Here is a 21,765-nt window from a genome sequence, read left to right as displayed (position 1 = left end):
ATACCCAGTGTCCCCAATGTTCCCAGTGTTCCCAGTATCCCCAATGTTCCCAGTGTCCCCAATCTTCCCAGTGTTCCCAGTATCCCCAATGTTCCCAGTGTCCCCAATCTTCCCAGTGTTCCCAGTGTCCCCAATGTTCCCAGTGTTCCCAGGGTCCCCAATCTTCCCAGTGTTCCCAGTATCCCCAATGTTCCCAGTGTCCCCAATGTTCCCAGTGTTCCCAGGGTCCCCAATCTTCCCAATGTTCCCAGTGTTCCCAGGGTCCCCAATCTTCCCAATGTTCCCAGTGTTCCCAGGGTCCCCAATCTTCCCAATGTTCCCAGTGTTCCCAGTGTCTCCAATGTTCCAAGTTTCCCCAATGTTCCCGGTGTTCCCAATCTTCCCAGAAGGAAGGGAAAGGAAAGAAAGATGGAGGAAGGGAACAGATCAAGTCAATTGGATCAAAAGAGGAAAGAAGAAGAAGTAAGGGCAAAGGGAAGGAAGGAAGGAAGGAAGGAAGGAAGGAGTTCATTTTCATCCCCAATCTTCCCAGTGTTCCCAGTGTTCCCAGTATCCCCAATGTTCCCAGTGTCCCCAATCTTCCCAGTGTCCCCAATGTTCCCAGTGTTCCCAGGGTCCCCAATCTTCCCAGTGTTCCCAGTATCCCCAATGTTCCCAGTGTCCCCAATGTTCCCAGTGTTCCCAGGGTCCCCAATCTTCCCAGTGTTCCCGGTGTCCCCAATGTTCCCAGTGTTCCCAGGGTCCCCAATCTTCCCAATGTTCCCAGTGTTCCCAGGGTCCCCAATCTTCCCAATGTTCCCAGTGTTCCCAGGGTCCCCAATCTTCCCAATGTTCCCAGTGTTCCCAGTGTCCCCAATGTTCCAAGTTTCCCCAATGTTCCCGGTGTTCCCAATCTTCCCAGAAGGAAGGGAAAGGAAAGAAAGATGGAGGAAGGGAACAGATCAAGTCAATTGGAAGGAAGGAAGGATTGTGGAAAGAAGGAAGGGAGAAAGGAAGGAAACATGTACAGTAGTCTGAAAATGTCAAATAGAGCTCTGGTAGCTGTGATAAATCATTTTCCAGGACAACTCAAGCTTTTCCAGGACATTTGATTTTTTTTCCTCATTTTCCATGTGTTTGGTCAACCATTTTCCAGGTTTTCCAGATTTTCCAGGAGGCGTGGGAACCCTGTGTATTCTGAATACTCTGGATTACTTTTACCTTACTTCTAAATCCCTTGTAACCATGGTTATGTCCCCTGTGTCTCCTCTGTCTCACCTGCTGCGTGAGCTCGTCCAGCACCTGCTGCAGCCGCGCGGCGCTGAGCTCCAGGGAGACGGACAGCAGCTCCTCGGCCAGGCCGAAGACCAGAGGCTGCAGCTGGGCCACGCTGGACAGCAGCTCCCTGGCCCTGCAGCTCTCGTCCTCGGAGTAGGACACACAGCTGGAGACACGGAGACACGGAGACAGAGGGACGGAAGATTTAAAGAGCTTGTTAGTAAAGATGAGTATTGTCTCTATCTTCCCAGGGCTCCAGTCTGCCATTAAGTGGTGTGTTTTGCCCCTAAAATTTGAGACAGTGCAGGTAAGCTTTTCATCTGCTTGTGCAACCAGTGAATTTGCTGTTTGTTTGTTTTTTATTGGTGAAACATGGAAGAGGCGACTCAGACAATCTATAATCTGTCATCACAGGTGTCAGGACGATGTGTGTGAGGGAAGAATGAAAAGGAAATGTGAATATTTGCTTTGCAAGTTGATTTACAGTGTGCACCCCTACGTTTTCTGCTCCTAAAATGTAAAGTTAGGGGGAAACTGTGCTGTTAGTAAAAGAAAAAGTGAGAAAATTTCCCACTTTTTACGTTTATATAACAACTTTTTAACAAAAGGAGTTGATGTTTTATTAAAGTAAATAAAAGCTGAGCTGAAACTGTCAATTTACAGAAAATTCATTTGAAACTATTCAGATTTTTTCATGTAAAATTTAAAAACATATTTACACTGAAATAAGCACATTTTCTTCTTAGTCATTTGAATAATTATTATTTTTAGATTTTGCATTTATTGAATGTGGAAACTGTTAATAAACACACTAAATAAATACATATACTGTATTTACTGTATATAAAACATAAATATATCCATATGCATACACACAAACACAAACCTATTCACTACACATAGATGGCTGCCGAGACGTTAATGGGTTAGTCACAATAATCTACTATATAATAATAATATAAACAGTCACATTGTAACTCCAGTAAACTTATTCAGTAACATTTAGACTCAATAAATGTTTTTATTCCCTAAATAAAATAAAAATGAGAATACTAGTACGTCTGAAACACCACATCTGGCTGTTCTGTTTCTGTAAACATCAATAACATCACATAAAAGTCAGTTTTCATTTTAATATAAAAACTAATCAGAGGACGAGATCTTGTTGTGTTTCTCCTCCTATAGCGGCTGCATCAAATAACTCGATGTATCTGTGGTAATCTACAATACAGCAGCACCGCTAATCCTGACAGAGCAGAGATTACAGAGATTAACCAGGAGGGACGACAATATGAAGAGATGGATGGACGGAGAGAGAGAAAGAGGAGGAGGAAGAGAAAGAGAGGAGGAAGAGGAGGAAGAGGAGAGCTGACCTGTCTCTCCAGTGTTTGTTGAGCAGCTTCTTCAGTCCTCCATGTTTAAAGGCCAGATGGTGGTCGGCCGGAGCTCCGAACGTTATCACCTCGTACCACACACCTGCACACACACACACACACACACACAGGAAACACACAGAGTGATAAAACTCTTTTTTTACTTTCTTCTTTTAATCTAAACTTGTTTTAAATTGAGTTCTTATTATTCCTTGTATTGTTTTTATTTAGTGTCTGTGATTAACTTTACAGTGGAAACCTCTTATATGGATCAAAAGGCTCGGGACAGAATCACTTCTATACAAATGCTGTTTAAATAATTAATTTATACTAAGTAATCAAGAAATCCGCTTATAGTGTTCATTTCGGTTGTTTTATGAATGAAAACATGTGCAAAAACTATTTTAAAACTAGAGTACGTGTATTTATTCTATTTCTTACTCCCATGATTCCTTGCTGGACGTCTGCTTCTGCTGCTGGCTGGCTGACGTGTGTGCAGTTTATGTTCAGTAAAAAAATATGAAATAAGCCGCAGTGGGTTACCGATGCACGACGGACATACAGCAGGCCGACTGTTTTTTACTAAACTGCACAACAACGTTAAAGGCAATTACCTGTTTATAATTTTAACCACAGTAAGCTCTACATTACTGTGCTGCATTGTGTTCAGTATTTGAGTTTTGCCTCTGGAAAAGCATTTGAAACAACTGTACCATGTTTGAAACTTTAAATAAAATTCAGTAAATGCTGAAGCTGTCTGTTTCGTTACATTTTTCTCATTGAGAAACTATACAAATGGCATTTAGATCATGTTCTGCATGAAAAATGAAGTGAAATAATAAAAAATCGGTTATAATAGCCAACAGCTTATATTGCTCAAATTGACTCTATGATCACTACAAGCTGTTTCCACTGTATTGTAGTTTCTGACTGTACAGCACTTAAATATAAATAAATAAAATAAAAAAACTGTATATAATCCATAACGATATGTTTGTCTTATTATATCGTTTTTATATCTCTATATTTGTGTGTATATATGTGTTTCCTGTGTTGTGTCTGTTTGTATGGCGATACAGTCTGCAGTCTGCACTTCTGCCCACAATGAATTTCCCCTATCTTATCTTATCTTATATTTGCATATTCTTCTACTTTTTACTTTGTATGATACTGTGCTACTGGAACAATCACATTAATAAACAGTCTCAAGTCTTAAATAAACTTGACTTGACTTGACTAAACTGTAACAAAGTAAAAGAGTGTGTGAACCTGATCTGTCTGGGTTGGTGACCTCCATCCTCTGGGAGTGGAGGTTGGTGGGAACAAACTGCAGGTGTCGGTCCGACTTACTGCTGCTGGCCTTGAAGCAGGACGACGCTGCAGGAAATCAACAGCGTTAAATCAGCTCCGTCAACTATTTATTTATTCATTAAAGGGATAGTTCACCCAAAATTCAAATTTCAGCAGCAGCACTGCATGTCCATATAACGGTTGCGAATGGAGCTCACTTTTCTTCGTCCAAAAAGACACACCAAAAAACATCAAAATACCTCCATATTGCTTGTCTGTAATGTCCCTCTTGTATTGAAGCCCCAACATGAGAAATTGTTCAGAAAAAAATTAAATAAGTCTATATTTTAAGCTTGTTTGTAGCAGAAGCTCCCAGTGTTGCTCTGCCAGAATCTCACGCGATTTGCGGAGCCGTGAACTGGATGTCAATGCAAATCGTGCGAGATTTGGACGGACCAGGAAGAGCAACACAAACAAGCTTAAAACATAGACTTATTTAATTTTTTTCGGAACAATTTCTCATGTTGGGACTTCAATACAAGAGGGACATTACAGACGAGCACTATGGAGGTATTTGGATGTTTCTTGGTGTGTCTTTTTGGACAAAGAAAAGTGAGCTCCGTTCACTACCGTCATATGGACATGCAGTGCTGCACGGAGCCCTGCTGTAACTCAGAGAAGCCACGGAGGACTCTGAAACTTCTCCCAGCCCTTAGTCGCCTGAGGGTGAGTAGATAATGAGTGAATGAAATTTGGGGGTTTTGGGTGAACTATCCCTTTAAGCCTTTATTTCAAACATGTAAGGTCGGATAAAAAGAGACAGAAGACAGAAGACGAAGCGAACCTCACCTGAGAGTTTGTCCAGCTCGGCCAGCGTGTCCTGGTAGCAGCCAATCAGCTGGTTGCAGTGGGTGATGACGTCGTGGCGGAGGCCGTCCCAGTGCGGCGTGAGGTCGCCGAGCTGCTTCACTTCCTGAACCCTGAGACGGAGACGAGAGGCGAAGACGAGTCAAACCTGGTATCTAATATTGTATTTAATCTTTAATTTTCATATTATTAAACAATTAAACGTAGAAGTTGAGATAAGAAATGTGACATAAATCATCTGAAGATGTTATTATTAGTCTATTTACAGGTTTAGACTCAGTATTTGACCTTCACTGGGTTGTTTCTGTAGGTGGCGCTCTGCACTATTTTGTTTATAACTCCATCTCTGATTCGGCTTCTTTTTAAAATGTGTAACAGAATCACTTACGTCCCTTTTTATATGAACAAATCACAACATGATGCTGAGTGAGAACTGTCTCAAATAGTAACTGGGTCACAGGAACATTTAACTACCGGCACCAAAACAAAGCTGTGTTATAATCTCCACTTTCCTCTTTTTCTAAACGGAAGTGTTTTCTAAATATAGTAAATAATGAACTGCAACATGACTATGTAGAAAAGGCTGCAAGACCTTTATTGTGAAATTTCTTGAAAAAAAGTTTCATTCATGATAGTTTCACAGTGTTTAAAGTTCAAATGAACGTCCAACATGAGTCTTTCTCTACTGATCAATTAAGGGGATAGTTCAACATTTTGGCAAACTGGCCCATTGCCATAATCCCTATAGTCATAGCAGAAGGTTCATTACCTTTAATTGTCGGTGCAAGCTATTTTTAGAACGGCGAAGCAGAGCCGTGAGCTGCTCAGAGCTACACTACGGAGGCTCATGGGATTTCTTGGTTTTAAATACACAATCCAACAACTCCAAAACGCTCTAGTGGACAAGTTGTGACCTGCACATTCACCACGCTATGAGATAATAACAGAACGTTACCAGACAGAGTTGTTTTAGAGGTCAATGCAGAGACTGCTTGATGAAAAACTGCCCCCGAAGGCAACGTGCATCAGCGGTTTTGCATGAATTTCCCTCTAAAACAACTCTGTCTGGTAACGTTGTGTTATTATCTCATAGTGTGGTGAATGTGCAGGTCACAACTTGTCCACCAGAGCGTTGTGGAGTTGTTGGATTGTGTATTTGATGAGTTTGATGAGGGAAACCAAGAAATCCCATTAGCCTCCGTAGCGTAGCTCTGAGCAGCTTGCGACTCTGCTCCGCCGTTCTAAAAACAGCTTGCACCGACAATTAAAGGTAACGAACCTACTGCTATGACTATAGGGATTATGGCAATGGGCCAATCTGCCAAAATGTTGAACTATCCCTTTAATTATGTGGCAATAGGACGACAAGTCAACACACACACTCGTACCTGTGTGTGTGCTCCTGTATGAGCGCCCTCAGCAGCTGTTTGGGTAAAGAGAAAGAGAGCGGCGTCTCCGACAGCTGCTCCCTCACCAGCAGCCACCGCTGGTCCTCCGTCTGAAACCTGTACACCTTACACACCTGAGCACACAGCACTGCACACACACACACACACACACACACACACACACACACACACACATATATATATACAGTATACAGTATATTTGTAGGTGGAGGAGGGGGTGAAAAAAGTTACTAAAATGTGTGAAACATGTTGTGTTTCCTCACCCGCTCTCATCATGGGACTGTTTTCTTTGTCGTGGACGGAGCCGTGAAGACTGTCGCACAGAGCAGGACACTGGAGGAGGACGGAGAGACACGGAGAGACGATATAAAGGAGGAGAAAAATAAGGATAAAACTGAAACTAAACCAGGATTCAACAACAGAGAAAAAGAAAACACAGAGCAAATTTTCAAAGTGCAACTCTGTCCAGAGTGAAGATTCAGCAAAAGACAGAAGACCTTTGATTGATCCAATGTGTGGGAAATTCACTTGTAACAGCAGCAAGAGTACAGGATACGTAAAAGAAGTAAGGAATAAAAAGGAAAAAAATGTACAAAAATATATATATATAAAAAAAGTGTTATGTGCTGTTATGTACAAAATATTATTTTAATAGAGAAAAAAACTATATATACATGAATGAGGAAGGTAAAAATACACAAGAATAAATTATGCAGAAAATAAAAAATAAAAATAAAAGCATCTCCTCCTGCTCTACCTTGTGTTCAGGTGTGGTTTTGTCGTCGTTCTCTCCCTCCACCTGCAGACGCGACACCTTCACCTCCCCGACCTCGTTCACTCCGTCCATCGTCCTGACGGAGAAGAAACAGGAAACAAGAGAAAAGAACGAGAGAGTTTTTAATGTTTGGAAGCTGCAGGACGAGTGAGCGCCAGCGAGGATGTTTACATTCCTGCCCCTATCCTATCCAAGAACAAAATGACGTCATTTTATTCTTGCAGCCCCAGTTTGGGAGACATTTTTGTTGTATGGCGTCCAACAACTATTGTGTGATTGGTCAGAATTTGAAAGTGGGCGGGGTTAATGCGAAAATATTATATTATATTCGTATTGAGAGGTTAGACATGCCGCCTTTCTTTCTTTCCATCTCCTCCGCAATCGTGCATAATATGAATAAATCGTCGTCCTCGTCCTCAATCAATGAAAAAATCTCCACCATTGTTATTGTTGTCGTGGTTACAGTCCCTTAGCGTGTGCTAAGTGGACTGCGCTTGAGTTTCTCGTGAAGTATGAAATGTCCTGAACGCCAGAACGAACTTTGTTCTTGTTCTTGTCGCCTCAAGAAAACTAACACATTTCTTTCTTCTTGCGGAGAATTAACTGAAGTTTGTACATCATGAGACCTGAGCTCAGTTATCGAGACGAAACCAGCTACCGACAAGAAAACTAGCAAGGTTAAGCTAAAAAACTACCGGTAAGCTAAAAAAAAACAGACCAACGACACATACAAGAAAAGCTGACTACAAACAAACAAAAAACTCATATGGTGAAGCTAAGACGATTAGCCAAACAATGCTAAATGGAAATAAAGATAGGCTAACTAGCAAGATGACGCTACCTCGACACGACAAAAATAAATAAGTAACGTCTAATAAGAAAAACAAACTTGAAACAGGACAAAAAGTTAACAACATAGCTAACAAGATAGATTAACAGGAAAAACTAACCAAGTGAAAAATTTTACTACAAAAAAAATTAAGATAATTAGGAGAAACAAGCTAACTAGCGCCACCAACAATAATTTGCGTAGCTAGAAACAAAATGACACGCAAGAGATGTTCACAAGGAACATGAAAATGACCAAAGCTACGTAGAAGACAGCTAGTAAAACAAAATTAACTAGACACAAAATACCCAGCTAAACAAAACTAACTGAAAACAAACATTGGCGAGAAAAAGCTCAGAAATCAGAAACAAGCACACAGAACAAAGCTAACAACAAACAAAACTGATAGTTAAGCCACACTGAAACACTTAGCAAATGCTAAGCTAACTGGAAACAAAGCAAAATGAAACAGGGCAAAAAAAAGTTAACAAGATAGCTAACAAGATAGATTAACAGGAAAAACTAACCTAGTAAAAAATGTTACTACAAAAAAAATTAATATAACTAAAAGAAACAAGCTAACTAGCGCCACCAACAACAATTCGCGTAGCTAGAAACAAAGTAACACAAGGAACCTGAAAATGACCAAACGTACGTAGAAGACAACTAGTAAAACAAAACTAACTAGAAACAAAATACCCAGCTAAACAAAACTAACTGAAAACAAACATTGGCGAGAAAAAGCTCAGAAATTAGAAACAAGATGGCGCGCGGAACAAAGTTAACATGAAAAACAAAGCAACTGATTAGAAAGCCACACTGAAACACTTAGCAAATGCTAAGCTAACTGGAAACAAAGCAAAATGAAACAGAAACAAAGCATATAATAAAAGAGTAAAGCAAACCAGAAATAAGCCAACTAGCAAAGTTAAAGTCAAAGTTAACCATAAACAAACAAAGCACAAAGACAAAGCCAACTGGTTTCCATAATTTAAAACATAACAAAAAAGACAAACTAACTGTAACTGATGATCATTCATGTCAGAGATAATACAAAAAAGATTGAGCAAAGCCAAGTTGAGTAGATCCTCTCTAGAGCTGCAGCTGCACCAATAAACTCTGCAGCTCAGGTATGCATTAGGAAAGAGACACACCTGGATGCAACATGTCAGCACAGACACACCTGGCCTCTCTCTCTCTCTCTTCTGTCTCTCTGAAGACGCTGTGATGTAGAAACAGGAAGAGATTGTGTATTTCTACTCTGTCTGTGTGTGTGAGGGAGATGGAGCCACATCGTCCAAACCCGCCTCCTTCCTCCTCCTCCCCATCACACTTCCTCTTCTGGCGACAGGTATCCAGGCAACGTCCAATCAGGTGACGTTTCCCAGATATTCTGTGTGTGAAGTCTCCCTCTGTGAGCTGCGTTTCATTCACTTTAACGTACGAGAAAAGAGGAAATAAACTCACAGAGCATGTGCACGTTGACGGTGGTGAAAGGTGAGTGAAGTAAAAAAAAAAAAAAACTAAAAGGAGTGTGTGATTCATCCTGGAGTTTTTGTTTTGTTTTGTTTTTTTGGGGTGGTTCTTGCTTTTAAAAGACAAAATGTACAACTTTACAATCTTTAAAGTCCAGTGGGTTGAGACTTGGTGCAGGAAACTGGCCCATACTGTGGAGATTTTAAAGGAGGATTTAAAGGAACAAAGGGTTTATAATAGGGACGACAATACCGATGTTTTTTCTCTTGTTTATTCCTCATTTGTGTAAAGGAAACCCAAAAAATCTTCATTACTCACAAAAAAACGACATTTTCGCTCACTTAAAGGGATAGTTTTCGGCAAATTTTGGCAAATTGGCCCATTGCCATAATCCCTATAGTCATAGCAGTAGGTTTGTTACCTTTAATTGTCGGTGCAAGCTATTTTTAGAACGGCGGAGCAGAGCCGCAAGCTGCTCAGAGCTACGCTACGGAGGCTCATGGGATTTCTTGGTTTCCCTCATCAAACTCATCAAATACACAATCCAACAACTCCACAACGCTCTGGTGGACAAGTTGTGAGCTGCACATTCATCACGCTATGAGATAATAACACAACGTTACCAGACAGAGTTGTTTTAGAGGGAAATTCATGCAAAACCACTGATGCGCGTTCCCGTCGGGGCAGTTTTTCGGCAAGCTAGCTTCGTTACCTTTAATTGTGCAATTCTTTAGAGGTAAATACAGAGACTGCTTGCTGAAAAACTGCACCCGACAGGAACGCGCAGCAGTGGTTTTGCATGAATTTACTTCTAAAACAACTCTGTCTGGTAACGTTCTGTTATTATCTCATAGCGTGGTGAATGTGCAGGTCACAACTTGTCCACCAGAGCGTTGTGGAGTTGTTGGATTGTGTATTTGATGAGTTTGATGAGTTTTTGATGAGTTTTTTAGCTCTGAGCAGCTCGCGGCTCTGCTCCGCCGTTCTAAAAATAGCTTGCACCGACAATTAAAGGTAACGAACCTACTGCTATGACTATAGGGATTATGGCAATGGGCCAATTTGCCAAAATGTTGAACTATCCCTTTAACAAATTTAACATGCCTGCGCCCGCTATCATCTGGGCAGAGTCACGTCCCGCTAGTTTATGAGGAGAGGTGACAGGTGTGTTTACCTGAGGCTGGTGGAGATGTGCGGCTCCTTGGACCTGAGCAGATCTCCTATGGAGAAGGAGGTGAAACCCAGGAAGCTCCTCTAAGACAAAGAAAGAGAAAGAGAAAGATAAGAGTAGCAGAGAGATTGATTGAACACATTTACATTTTAACATCCAGGAGTTAACGGGAGGTGTTTTGTTCTTCGCTCCGAGCAGAAGAGAAGGAGGTTGATGCCTTTTACATCTGGTTTTGTTTGGAGGATGAAGCAGAGGAACAGAGGAGAGCCGGCCCCTCGATTGTCTGCAGGGCGAGGACCTTTTCCTGCCTCTCTCTCTCTCTCTCTGATGTCGACTCTCATGTTTCCACAACAAATTCCACAACTGAACTTTATCCTAAAGAGCCAACCTTTATTTACACCACATTTAAAAAGAAAGAAAAGAAAAGAGAAAGGCAACTTCGGTAACACTTTACTTGACGCCTATCTCTATAACACATTATAACCATACTTATAATGAGTTATAATGCATTAATAGCACATCATAGAGACATCATAGAGCATTTTATAATGGCTTATAAGGTCTTAGTATTATAATAGAGTTATAATGCTCTATAATGTGTATTATTATAAAGTCTTATGTGATTTATGAGTGTTTATAATGATAGTTATACACGTTTATAAGCCAATTATAACACATTATATATTTGTAATGCATTATAAATGTGGGTGTTGTCAGCAAGTTACTAACAACTATAACGTATTATAATACCTGACCTTATAAGTCAAGATAAAATGCTTTATAGTGTGTTATGATTATTGTTATAAAGCATTATGATCATTTATGAGTGTTTATAATTATAGTTATACAGTGCTATAACTGCATTATAACTCATTATAAGTATGGTTATAATGTGTTACAGAGATAGGCGTCAAGTAAAGTGTGTTCTTCCCTTAGTTTGAAGATTGTTTTGTTCATTTCCTCCTCCGATGTGTGACTCTGCTGCTGCCTCATCAAACCAAACCCTGTTTTATCTGGATTTTAATTCATCTTCCGTCAGAAAAATGTAATTAACTTAACGACGACAGGAACGGTCACATGACACCGACCCGTTTCCTGAAAAACAAAAACCGCCCCTGAGTTATTATTACACACTCAGGACGTTTCCTGCTCTGAGTTACATAAAAGGAGCTTAACGACGGTTTTAAGCTTCTTCTTCTTAATGTACTGTAATATTAATTAATGAAGCGCCCATTCTGTCAAACACACACACACACACACACACACACACACACTCCTCCTCCTCGTCATCATCGTCGTCGTCATCATCATCATCATCATCCCTGAGGTCAAGGCCACGCACCAACAGTCAGTCCACGCAGCGACGGCATTAAAATCTCCGTTGCTATGACGATAATCAGAAGCTCAGAGGAGGATTACCTTGACGAGTGAAAAGCACTCAAATCACTCCACACACACACACACACACACACACACACACACACACACACACACACACAGAATATTTCTGAATGGCGTCAAGTCAAGTGAAATAAAACAAATCATAAACGACCTCTCTGTGATGTGCTGCGTTCAAATACAGTGACACAGAGCAGGATTTTACAGCGTCCGATGCAGAGTTATTATAGTTTACTATAAAACTAAAACTAGCAGTGAAAAAATAATTTAGTGAATGAACTAAAACTAAACTGAACTGCAGGGGGAAAAAAGGGAAAAGGGAAAGGGAAAAATCCCACAAAATAAGGGTTAGGGTTAAAGGAATGGTTCAACATTTTGGCAAGTTGGCCCATTGCCATAATCCCTATAGTCATAGCAGTAGGTTTGTTACCTTTAATTGTCGGTGCAAGCTATTTTTTAGAGCGGCGGAGCAGAGCCGTGAGTTGCTTAGAGCTACGCTACGGAGGCTCATGGGATTTCTTGGTTTCCCTCATCAAACTCATCAAATACACAATCCAACAACTCCACAACGCTCTGGTGGACAAGTTGTGACCTGCACATTCACCACGCTATGAGATAATAACACAACGTTACCAGACAGAGTTGTTTTAGAGGGAAATACAGAGACTGCTTGATGAAAAACTGTCCCTGAAGGCAACGTGCATCAGCGGTTTTGCATGAATTTCCCTCTAAAACAACTCTGTCTGGTAACGTTGTGTTATTATCTCATAGCATGGTGAATGTGCAGGTCACAGCTTGTCCACCAGAGCGTTGTGGAGTTGTTGGATTGTGTATTTGATGAGTTTGATGAGGCAAACCAAGAAATCCCATGAGCCTCCGTAGCGTAGCTCTGAGCAGCTCGCGGCTCTGCTCCGCCGTTCTAAAAATAGCTTGCACCGACAATTAAAGTTAACGAACCTACTGCTATGACTATAGGGATTATGGCAATGGGCCAATTTGCCAAAATGTTGAACTATCCCTTTAAGACTAAGACTAAGTTAATAAAAAATAGCAAATTCCTCAAAAATAAAAAAAAACTAAACTAAAACTGCTTAATCACTTATTGAACTAACAAATTAAACTAAACAAAAAGCAAACCGAAAAACGAGATAAAAATAAAAACTAATGAATACGTTTAAACTATAAAAACCTTGGTCTGACGCTTTTTAAAAATGTAATATCACTTAAAAAAAAAAGTCCTGGATATTTACAGACCCGTCCCGTCTAAAAACAAACAGTCAGACATCACAGTTGTTGGCCGTCCTTCACGTCCACACAACTGCTGGTGCGTTGAAATGCGTCCAAGAACTGACACTCACAACTCGGCAGTTGCCAAGAGACTCTCAGAAAGTCCTTGAACGCCCCCTGAAAATGTGCATTATGGGGGGGGGGGCATCAAAGCATTTTGAGTGATTTCCCTGAGGCCGAGGTGGGGTGTCCTGAATTTTATGTTGTAAAAAACTTTAAAGACAGTCGGTCGGTTCCCAGAGATGTGAGACAGAAAAGTGAAAAGAAGTAGTTTTTCTTCCTTTTTTTAGATGGTGTTTTTTTGCTTTTATTCTGAAAGTCCCAGCGAGAGAAGAAACAGGAAGTCAAAGCGATGGCTTGATAACGAGCGCTCTGCCAGGTGTGCGTTTGTTTTTCTTAGTTTTTTCACATCTAAAGGCGCTGATGTCTCTTTATTATAATAATAATAATAAAGTTATGGTCTGGTTTCAGAGGCAGATGAGACAAAGTATCAGATGATGTCAGTCTGACCTTCGACAAAAAACAACAACGAATCCTCACAACCTGAGATTTAGACGCAGCAGGAGAATATTTTAGACATTAATCGCTCAACAAAAGCGACGACGTGTTTGATTAATTCCCTGTTAAATCCACTGACAGATGAATGAACTGGCGTCTGGGAGGAGGAATTTCAGAATAAAAGTCTCAGCAGCGGTGTGAAAGTGAAACAGAAAACACACAACACACACACAAAAACACACAGGACATTGAGACGCTCGCTTGCCACATTTCCTCGTTTGCATCCGAGGGTTTTGGGCAATAACACACACACACACACACACACACACACACACACACTGAGCTAATCTGTCTCATTGAGTTCTTGGGCAAAACAAAGAGGCTTTTAAGATTACATGTTAATCCCCATCAAACCCAGACACAAACACAAACTACACTGATTCAGACACACGCATCGCAACATCTACTGTCAGTGTGTGTGTGTGTGTGTGTGTGTGTGTGTGTGTGTGTGTGTGTGTGTGTGCACTCCCCTACCTGTCCAGCAGAGGAGCCGTTGTCCCCTGGCGGACAGAAACACCTGGTGCAGGACATCATCACTCGCTGCATCGCCACACACTTCACTTCAGGCCTTTTTTTTTAAAGCGTTTCCTGTTTCAGCATCAGTCTCTCTCTTCTCAACAAACTGCTTCAACTCTTTAGTGTCTTTTCTTTTCTCTCTTTCACAACGATAATCAATAAAAAAAATTTAAAAAAAAACAGATCCCAGACCAGTGAGCTGCAGGAGAACGGCTATAAAAAAATAAAAGAAACTGCAGAAAAGTCAACAACTCGATGGTGAAAAAGAGAAAAAATCAATAAAATGAAACTGAGGAAATTCTTCTCTCTGTCTTTTCCACTAAAAATCTTCACATACTTCAGAGTTTCTCCATCAGATATTGATCCCTGACCTCATAACCGGTGGTTTATATTGGTTTTTGTCGTGTTGTTTTAATCACAGCTGCAGCGATTAGTCAATCAGCTCATGATCGATCAACTGCCCCCGAGACATTTTTAATCCTTCTGCTGTCTGGAGTGACGACAAACTGTTTGGAAAATGTCACCAAAACTGTACTTTGTGACATTTCACAGACAAAACAGTCAACAGATATAATCAATCAATCAATAATGAAAATATCTGATAGCTGCTGCTTTAACACTGTTTATAACCTGTCAGATCAATACTGATCAATAACTTCTCAAATGTGTAAAAAAAAGTCGACGAAAAGTGACAGGATTCAGATTTACCTGCTACGACAAGAAGTAATCTGATTACTCTGAGTAGATTCGGTACCTTCGGCCGACACACCGACCTGGAATTTCCCACCTGCACCTGAACGCACCGCTGACATTAAAGCTTCTTTAAGCTCGAATGAAACAACAACAGCAGCAGCAGCAGCAGCAGCAGCGGCAGAAAGTAAGAGACTGTTTCTGTGGCTCATGATGGATTTAAATAGAAGAAACAAACAGGAAAAATAATAAAGCAGAGAAGAGGAAGAATAGGAGGAAGAGGAAGAGGAGGAAGAAGAAGAGGAAGAAGAGTGGGACCGGCTCATGTCCGAACACGATAATCCATCAATTCCTGCTCCGGTCGCCTCCTCTGCTCCGGATCAAAAGACTAACACACACCGGCCGAGCGTCTCTCTGCTCCCTCCATCACCTCCTCCTCCTCCTCCTCCTCCTCCTCCGTCACGGCCTAGAGGATTAAAAACCGCACGCACACACACATCGGCATCATGGGAAATATGCAGATTAGCGATGCCGCGGGTTGGCGGGCCGGTCGGTCGGTCGGTCGGTCGATCGGAGTTTTTGGCAGAAATGAAAAAAGAGACGAAAACGGAAACATCCATTTATCTACAGACGCACTTTCTCTCTGCAGCTGTCCTCGTTTCACCCTCCCATCGCTCGCTCGCTCTCTGAGTGTGTATGTGTGTGTGTGTGTGTGTGTGAGCGAGATTAACTGACTTGAGAGAGAAATAGAGTGTGTGTGTGTGTGTGTGTGTGTGTGTGTGTGTGTGTGTGTGTGTGTGTGTGTGTGTGTGTGTAGAAAAGCTACCACTGCCAGTCTTACACATGTATATATCCACAAATCCTCTTATATACACAATTTTGTGGACACATCTACACATTCTCTCTGTCTCTAACACACACACACACACACACACACACACAGTACACACACATACACACACACACACACACACTCACTGGTTTGTGCGATGCCGGCTCCTCTGCGCGGTAAACTGTGACTTTGATCCTGTTGTGATGGTACAGAGGGTAGTCGCCATGGAAACACACAGATGTTACAAACGCTCTCTCATCCGGTCCCTGCAAAACACACACACACACACACACACACACACACACACACACACACACAGACACAGAGTGAGGACATTACATTCATTTCCTGCAGCTAAGTTTAACCTAACCTGAGTTTCAACTCGTCGATTGTTCGCTCAAACTAAACTTGATATTAAAAGAATTCAACTTCCTGTGTCTTCGTCTTAAAAACTTAATTGTTTCATTTTCATCCAATCAACTCGATTCAAGGACCAATCACCAGACGAGCTGCTTTAACATCCACTCAACACTTTACGTCTCTCTATGTGAAGCAGCTGTGTGGTTTGCTGCTGCTGCTACAAACACAATGTTAGCATCAGCAGCTGTTCGCGTAGCGGTTTTGCTAACGTTTAAGCTATGTCATTATCACGTTTACAAGACAAAAGGTTGGTTGCGGCTCAAACTTCATTAGAGATGAGTTGTTCTCTCTGCTTTTAGTGTTTTATTTGATGTTTCATATTATGAATATATGTTAAAATGATGAATGCCGTATGTAGCTGTCCAAGATGGCGGTCACAATCGCGCATGCGCAAAGAAAATCGGGCGGTTAAACAGACTGTCGCTTTTTAAAATTTTTTTTATTTATGTCAGTATTATCAATTTACAGAACTTTAAACAGACTTGCACTTGTACCATCAGTTGTTTCCAGTTACGTAAACTAAATGACAGCTGCGTTTTCACGCAAATCGGGAAGTGCCCCTGACTCAACTCTAATGAAGTTTGTCCAAGTGGAGTTGCCGTACGTAGCTGTCCAAGATGGCGGCCCATTCGTGTGCGTAAACAGGCTGTGACAGAAATCGGGCAACCAACCACAAAGGCTATGTGTGACCTGTGTCTTTTGAGCAGCTGCTTCTCCTGCTTAGCCTAGCTTAAGACGCTGCAGTTACTCGGTATCGGAAAATGATGAGTGTAGCTAGCTACCTAGCTATCTAGCACAGCGCTAGTTGGTTAGCTCACTTCAGTGGAAGAAAAGAGGTGAGTAAAAAAACTAAAATGTTAAAGGGATAGTTCACCCTAGAATGATATTTCGCTCATTATCTACTCACTCTCATGTTGACTAAGGGCTGGAAGAAGTCTCAGAGTCCTCCGTCCCTTCTCTGAGCGCGCATGCGCAACCAGACTGAGACTCGAGTCGGTCTCAGTGCGAACCTTGCGCATGCGCGCTGGCAGCGGAAGACCGGACAACAGACACAGAGCTAATGCTACAAACATGCTTGGAATGTGGACTTATTTAATTTTTTTCGGGACAATTACGCAATTTGGGGCTTCAGCACAAGACGGACATTACATACGAGCATCATGGAGGTATTTGGATGTTTTTTTGTGTGTGTTTTTTTACGAAGAGCTCTGGTGTCCCTTTACAACCGTTGCCTTGAAATGCACTGCTACGCTAAGACCCCCTGTAACTCAGAGAAGGGACGGAGGACTCTGAGACTTCTTCCAGCCCTTAGTCAACATGAGGGTGAGTAGATAATGAGCGAAATATCATTCTAGGGTGAACTATCCCTTTAACACTGATGCTGATTTTATTAGTAGTATATAAGAGCATCATAATGATGTGTAAATAATGTGTTACCTTTTATATATTTTAAAATGTGGCATTTTATTGTTGTGGTTCTTAGGGACTACCAATATCGAATATTAGCCTCAATATTAACTCAGGTACTTCCTTTTTTTTTTTTTTAACAATGTTTTATTAATGTACACTTCCCTTTTCAAATAAACAAATAAAAAATCACTCATCAACATTTCCACTAAGCTAGCAAGTGAACAGCTGCTAATGCTAACGTGCTGTAGCAGTAGCAAAGAAGGATTGCTGTTTAACATCACATAAAGAAGCTTTTCTGTTGATTAAAGACGTTTTAAGTTAGTTATTACTTTATTACTATACAGTTTACATGAACACAGTGTCAACAGAGACACAAATAAACGATTCGAAAGGCCACAGAGCTTCACACATCCAACTTTACCACCATCAGTCTCTTATTGACTTATATTGTGTGTGGGCTTGTTTTTTTCTACACTGTGGTCATCCTGGTTGTTTCCACTGTAAATCCTCCACGTTTCTCTGTTTCTTCTTTTTCTTTCTCTTTCTTTTTAAAGGTTTTTTTTTGTTTTGTGAAAGTCGTTCTTGTTGCAACGTTGTGACAAACAGTTCGGCCTCCTGAGGCTGATTTGAAATGTAAATCAAATTTGGCTCGACTCACCACTGTGACTGTGCAAACAAATATCATGTCCCCACAGCTTGAGTTAACGGGAAGTGGTCACACACACACACACACACACACACATAAACACACACACACACACTTTCCTACAGCTGTGAGGACCCTCGTCGACAAAACACATCCTCTACTCTTTAAACCAAACCTGAACCATGAAGTTAAAAACTGTTTTAAAACCGGATTTACACCTGAATCTGAGTCTGAGATGAACTTTAAAAACTGAGTCTTGGTTCTCAGAGGAAGCACAGCAACGGAGTGAAACTGAAAATGTCCAAACAACAACAACAACAGCAGCTACACACAAGTCACAAGTAACGACAATGATAAGAGAAATAAATTAGTGACATGGTCGTATGTAAAAGTGTGTATGTGTGTGTGTGTGTGTGTGTGTAAGTGTGTGTAGTACCTTCTCTATCTCGGAGCAGCAGTGCTTCCTGATTGTGTGAGTGTGTGTGTCGATCACACACACTTGAAGATGGACCCCGGTTGCCGCAGAAACCACACCTCGACACTCTGTAAGAGAGAGAGAGTCAAGTGTGCATTGTGTGTGTGTTTGTTTGCACTGTGTGTGTGTATGTGTGTGTGTTACTTACCGACAGCCAGGTGCAGTGGAGAGACTTTAACAGCAGGTTCGACTCCACCTTGTGGCCACAGAGCAACGTTACATCAACACACACTGGAGATATTTAAAGGGATAGTTCAACATTTTGGGCAAATTGGCCCATTGCCATAATAATCCCTATAGTCATAGCAGTAGGTTTGTTACCTTTAATTGTCGGTGCAAGCTATTTTTAGAACGGCGGAGCAGAGCCGTGAGCTACTCAGAGCTACGCTACGGAGGCTAATGGGATTTCTTGGTTTCCCTCATCAAACTCATCAAATACACAATCCAACAACTCCACAACGCTCTGGTGGACAAGTTGTGACCTGCACATTCACCACGCTATGAGATAATAACACAACGTTACCAGACAGAGTTGTTTTAGAGGGAAATTCATGCAAAACCGCGGATGCGCGTTGCCTTCAGGGGCAGTTTTTCAGCAAGCAGTCTCTGTATTTACCTCTAAAACAACTCTGTCTGGTAACGTTGTGTTATTATCTCATAGCGTGGTGAATGTGCAGGTCACAACTTGTCCACCAGAGCGTTTTGGAGTTGTTGGATGGAGTTTGATGAGTGAAACCAAGAAATCCCATTAGCCTCCGTAGCGTAGCTCTGAGCAGCTCGCGGCTCTGCTCCGCCGTTCTAAAAATAGCTTGCACCGACAATTAAAGGTAACGAACCTACTGCTATGACTATAGGGATTATGGCAATGGGCCAATTTGCCAAAATGTTGAACTATCCCTTTTAAAGTGAGAGTATGTGTGATAAAACACTGATGGATAAGTGATAATTAAAACACACACACTCACCTGAGCCGCCAGCGTTTCCCAGCCGGCCCGTCTCTCCCCTGGTGCAGAGTGCAGCAGCAGCAGTGTGTGTGTGTGTGTGTGCGTGTCGGGAGGCCGTGTGTGTGTTAATGAGCGTGTTGAGGTGTGTGATGCGTCGCCTCAGAGTCTCCGTGTTGGCGTCTCTGAGGGCGACGAGCCAGGACACACACTCCGCTGAGCTGCTGGACTGCAGGAGCACAGGAGGGTCGCCGCTCTCGAAGCCTGAACACACACACACACATTTTAATTTTAAAGAGTTTAATATGTTTTAAAACTGTTTATTTATTTTTTATCAATCTTAAACATGTGCACTTGTTTGATGTAGTATTTTTAATATAAATATTAACAGTTTTATGGAAATGTTGTTGTAGCTTTTTGCTGATAATGAATAATAATATAATATATTCTTTCACTGGTGATGTGTGTACATAAATACACATTACATACTATACATCTCTCATGACCTTTTGACCCCAACCAACTTTTATGTCTCACACGTTTTACCACGTTTACCTGTCTGGAGCATAAACAGTTGTGTGTGTGTGTGTGTGTGTGTGTGTGTGTGTGTGTGTGTGTGTGTGTGTGTGTGTGTGTGTGTGTGTGTGTGTGTGTGTGTGTGACGTACGGACGACCAGTCGTCTGTTGTTGTCAGGAGGTTTAAGAACTTCACATCTCTCTAGCAGCAAAACCTCGTCCAGCTCTCCGCCCTGTAAAATATTCACACACATTTATCAGGTTTATTTAGAAAAAATACCAATAATATTATTTTGTATTGTATAAACCAATCAATAAATAAATCAGATAATATATTTATACTTAAGACTTAGACTGATCTATTGTCATTTCTCAAGCACAAGTACAGAGAAATTAAATAGTGTTTCTCTTAAACAAAGTGCAGAGAGAAAAGTTAATTAAAAAAGCCTTCAATAATTAAACATACAGCCATAGAACCATAATAATAATATGCTAAAAACATCATAACATCATAAAAAACATCATCATAAATTCATTTAAAAATCAAAATCAAAGTGTATACAGCCGTTTTCATACAATCAATGCAACACAAAGTGCCACCAAACAGCTGTTTAGGAGTCGACAGCCATGCTAGCAGCTCTCTAGTCCAGATGCTGACGTCACCATGGCAACACACACGCACAACAACAACGCTAACATGCTAATGATGCGCAGGTGTCATGTTTGTATTACGCCATCCTTGTGTTAGCATGCTAACTGTTAGCACACAGTGCACAGCTGGGGCTGATGGGAAAGTTTTGCAGACGTTATTGGACAAATAAAGTTAAATATAAACCGGTAGACAGATATTAGAGAGTTTTGTTAAATATATAAATACACAGTGTACATACGGTAGACACACACACACACACATGTGGTCAGTGTGTGTCTCTTTGTCTGCTCCTACAGGGACAGGAAGTGGTTTTAACATTGTGTCATAATCCACAGATGTTTGTCATAAAACAGCTGGATGGAACTGATCAGTTATAAAGATCAATTATTATTAACTCGTTGATAATAAACGTTGAGTCTGACCTGTTTCTTCAGGATGAAGAGCATGTTTCCTCTGAGGCGACAGAACCGCTCACTGAGACCTGAGACACAGAGACACAGAGAGTTCATCAGTCACTTTATTCAACTTTATTTACTGCTTGTTCATTTATTTCTTGCCTATAAAACAACACAACAGTATTACTTAAAGGGATAGTTCAACATTTTGGCAAATTGGCCCATTGCCATAATCCCTATAGCAGTAGGTTCGTTACCTTTAATTGCTGTTACCTTTAACTCATCAAATACACAATCCAACAACTCCACAACGCTCTGGTGGACAAGTTGTGACCTGCACATTCACCACGCTATGAGATAATAACACAACGTTACCAGACAGAGTTGTTTTAGAGGGAAATTCATGCAAAATCGCTGATGCGTGTTCCCATTGGGGGCATTTCCCTCTAAAAGAACTCTGTCTGGTAACGTTCTGTTATTATCTCATAGCGTGGTGAATGTGCAGGTCACAACTTGTCCACCAGAGCGTTGTGGAGTTGTTGGATTGTGTATTTGATGAGTTTGATGAGAGAAATCCCATTA

The 21,765-nt window shown here is 41.2% G+C and overlaps 1 protein-coding gene across 6 annotated transcripts in view; it reads right to left on the bottom strand.

Moving 5' to 3' along the window:
- Positions 1 to 21,765, bottom strand: part of LOC146968732 (type II inositol 3,4-bisphosphate 4-phosphatase-like) — a 33,606-nt gene that overhangs the window by 9,442 nt on the left and 2,399 nt on the right. For 3 of the 6 annotated variants that reach the window (XM_085806232.1, XM_085806231.1, XM_085806230.1), the window contains exons 3-16: positions 21,211 to 21,269; positions 20,288 to 20,369; positions 19,645 to 19,884; positions 18,828 to 18,875; positions 18,641 to 18,747; positions 15,875 to 15,994; positions 10,451 to 10,530; positions 6,954 to 7,047; positions 6,460 to 6,529; positions 6,176 to 6,323; positions 4,770 to 4,900; positions 3,900 to 4,007; positions 2,631 to 2,733; positions 1,258 to 1,423 (exon numbers count right to left, since the gene is read on the bottom strand). In XM_085806232.1, coding sequence (XP_085662358.1) covers positions 1,258 to 1,423; positions 2,631 to 2,733; positions 3,900 to 4,007; positions 4,770 to 4,900; positions 6,176 to 6,323; positions 6,460 to 6,529; positions 6,954 to 7,047; positions 10,451 to 10,530; positions 15,875 to 15,994; positions 18,641 to 18,747; positions 18,828 to 18,875; positions 19,645 to 19,884; positions 20,288 to 20,369; positions 21,211 to 21,269 — 1,556 coding nt within the window. Of the gene's footprint in view, positions 1 to 1,257; positions 1,424 to 2,630; positions 2,734 to 3,899; positions 4,008 to 4,769; positions 4,901 to 6,175; positions 6,324 to 6,459; positions 6,530 to 6,953; positions 7,048 to 10,450; positions 10,531 to 14,164; positions 14,262 to 15,874; positions 15,995 to 18,640; positions 18,748 to 18,827; positions 18,876 to 19,644; positions 19,885 to 20,287; positions 20,370 to 21,210; positions 21,270 to 21,765 lie in introns of those variants that run through there. The other 3 variants (XM_085806234.1, XM_085806233.1, XM_085806235.1) reach the window with 2 other exon arrangements.

This window comes from Trachurus japonicus, chromosome 18 (assembly GCF_045865225.1).
Source record: "Trachurus japonicus isolate A0001 chromosome 18, Traja_1.0".
Taxonomy (NCBI): Eukaryota; Metazoa; Chordata; class Actinopteri; order Carangiformes; family Carangidae; genus Trachurus; species Trachurus japonicus.
Note: the sequence above shows the minus strand (reverse complement) of the source record. Positions and strands in the feature narration are given on the sequence as shown.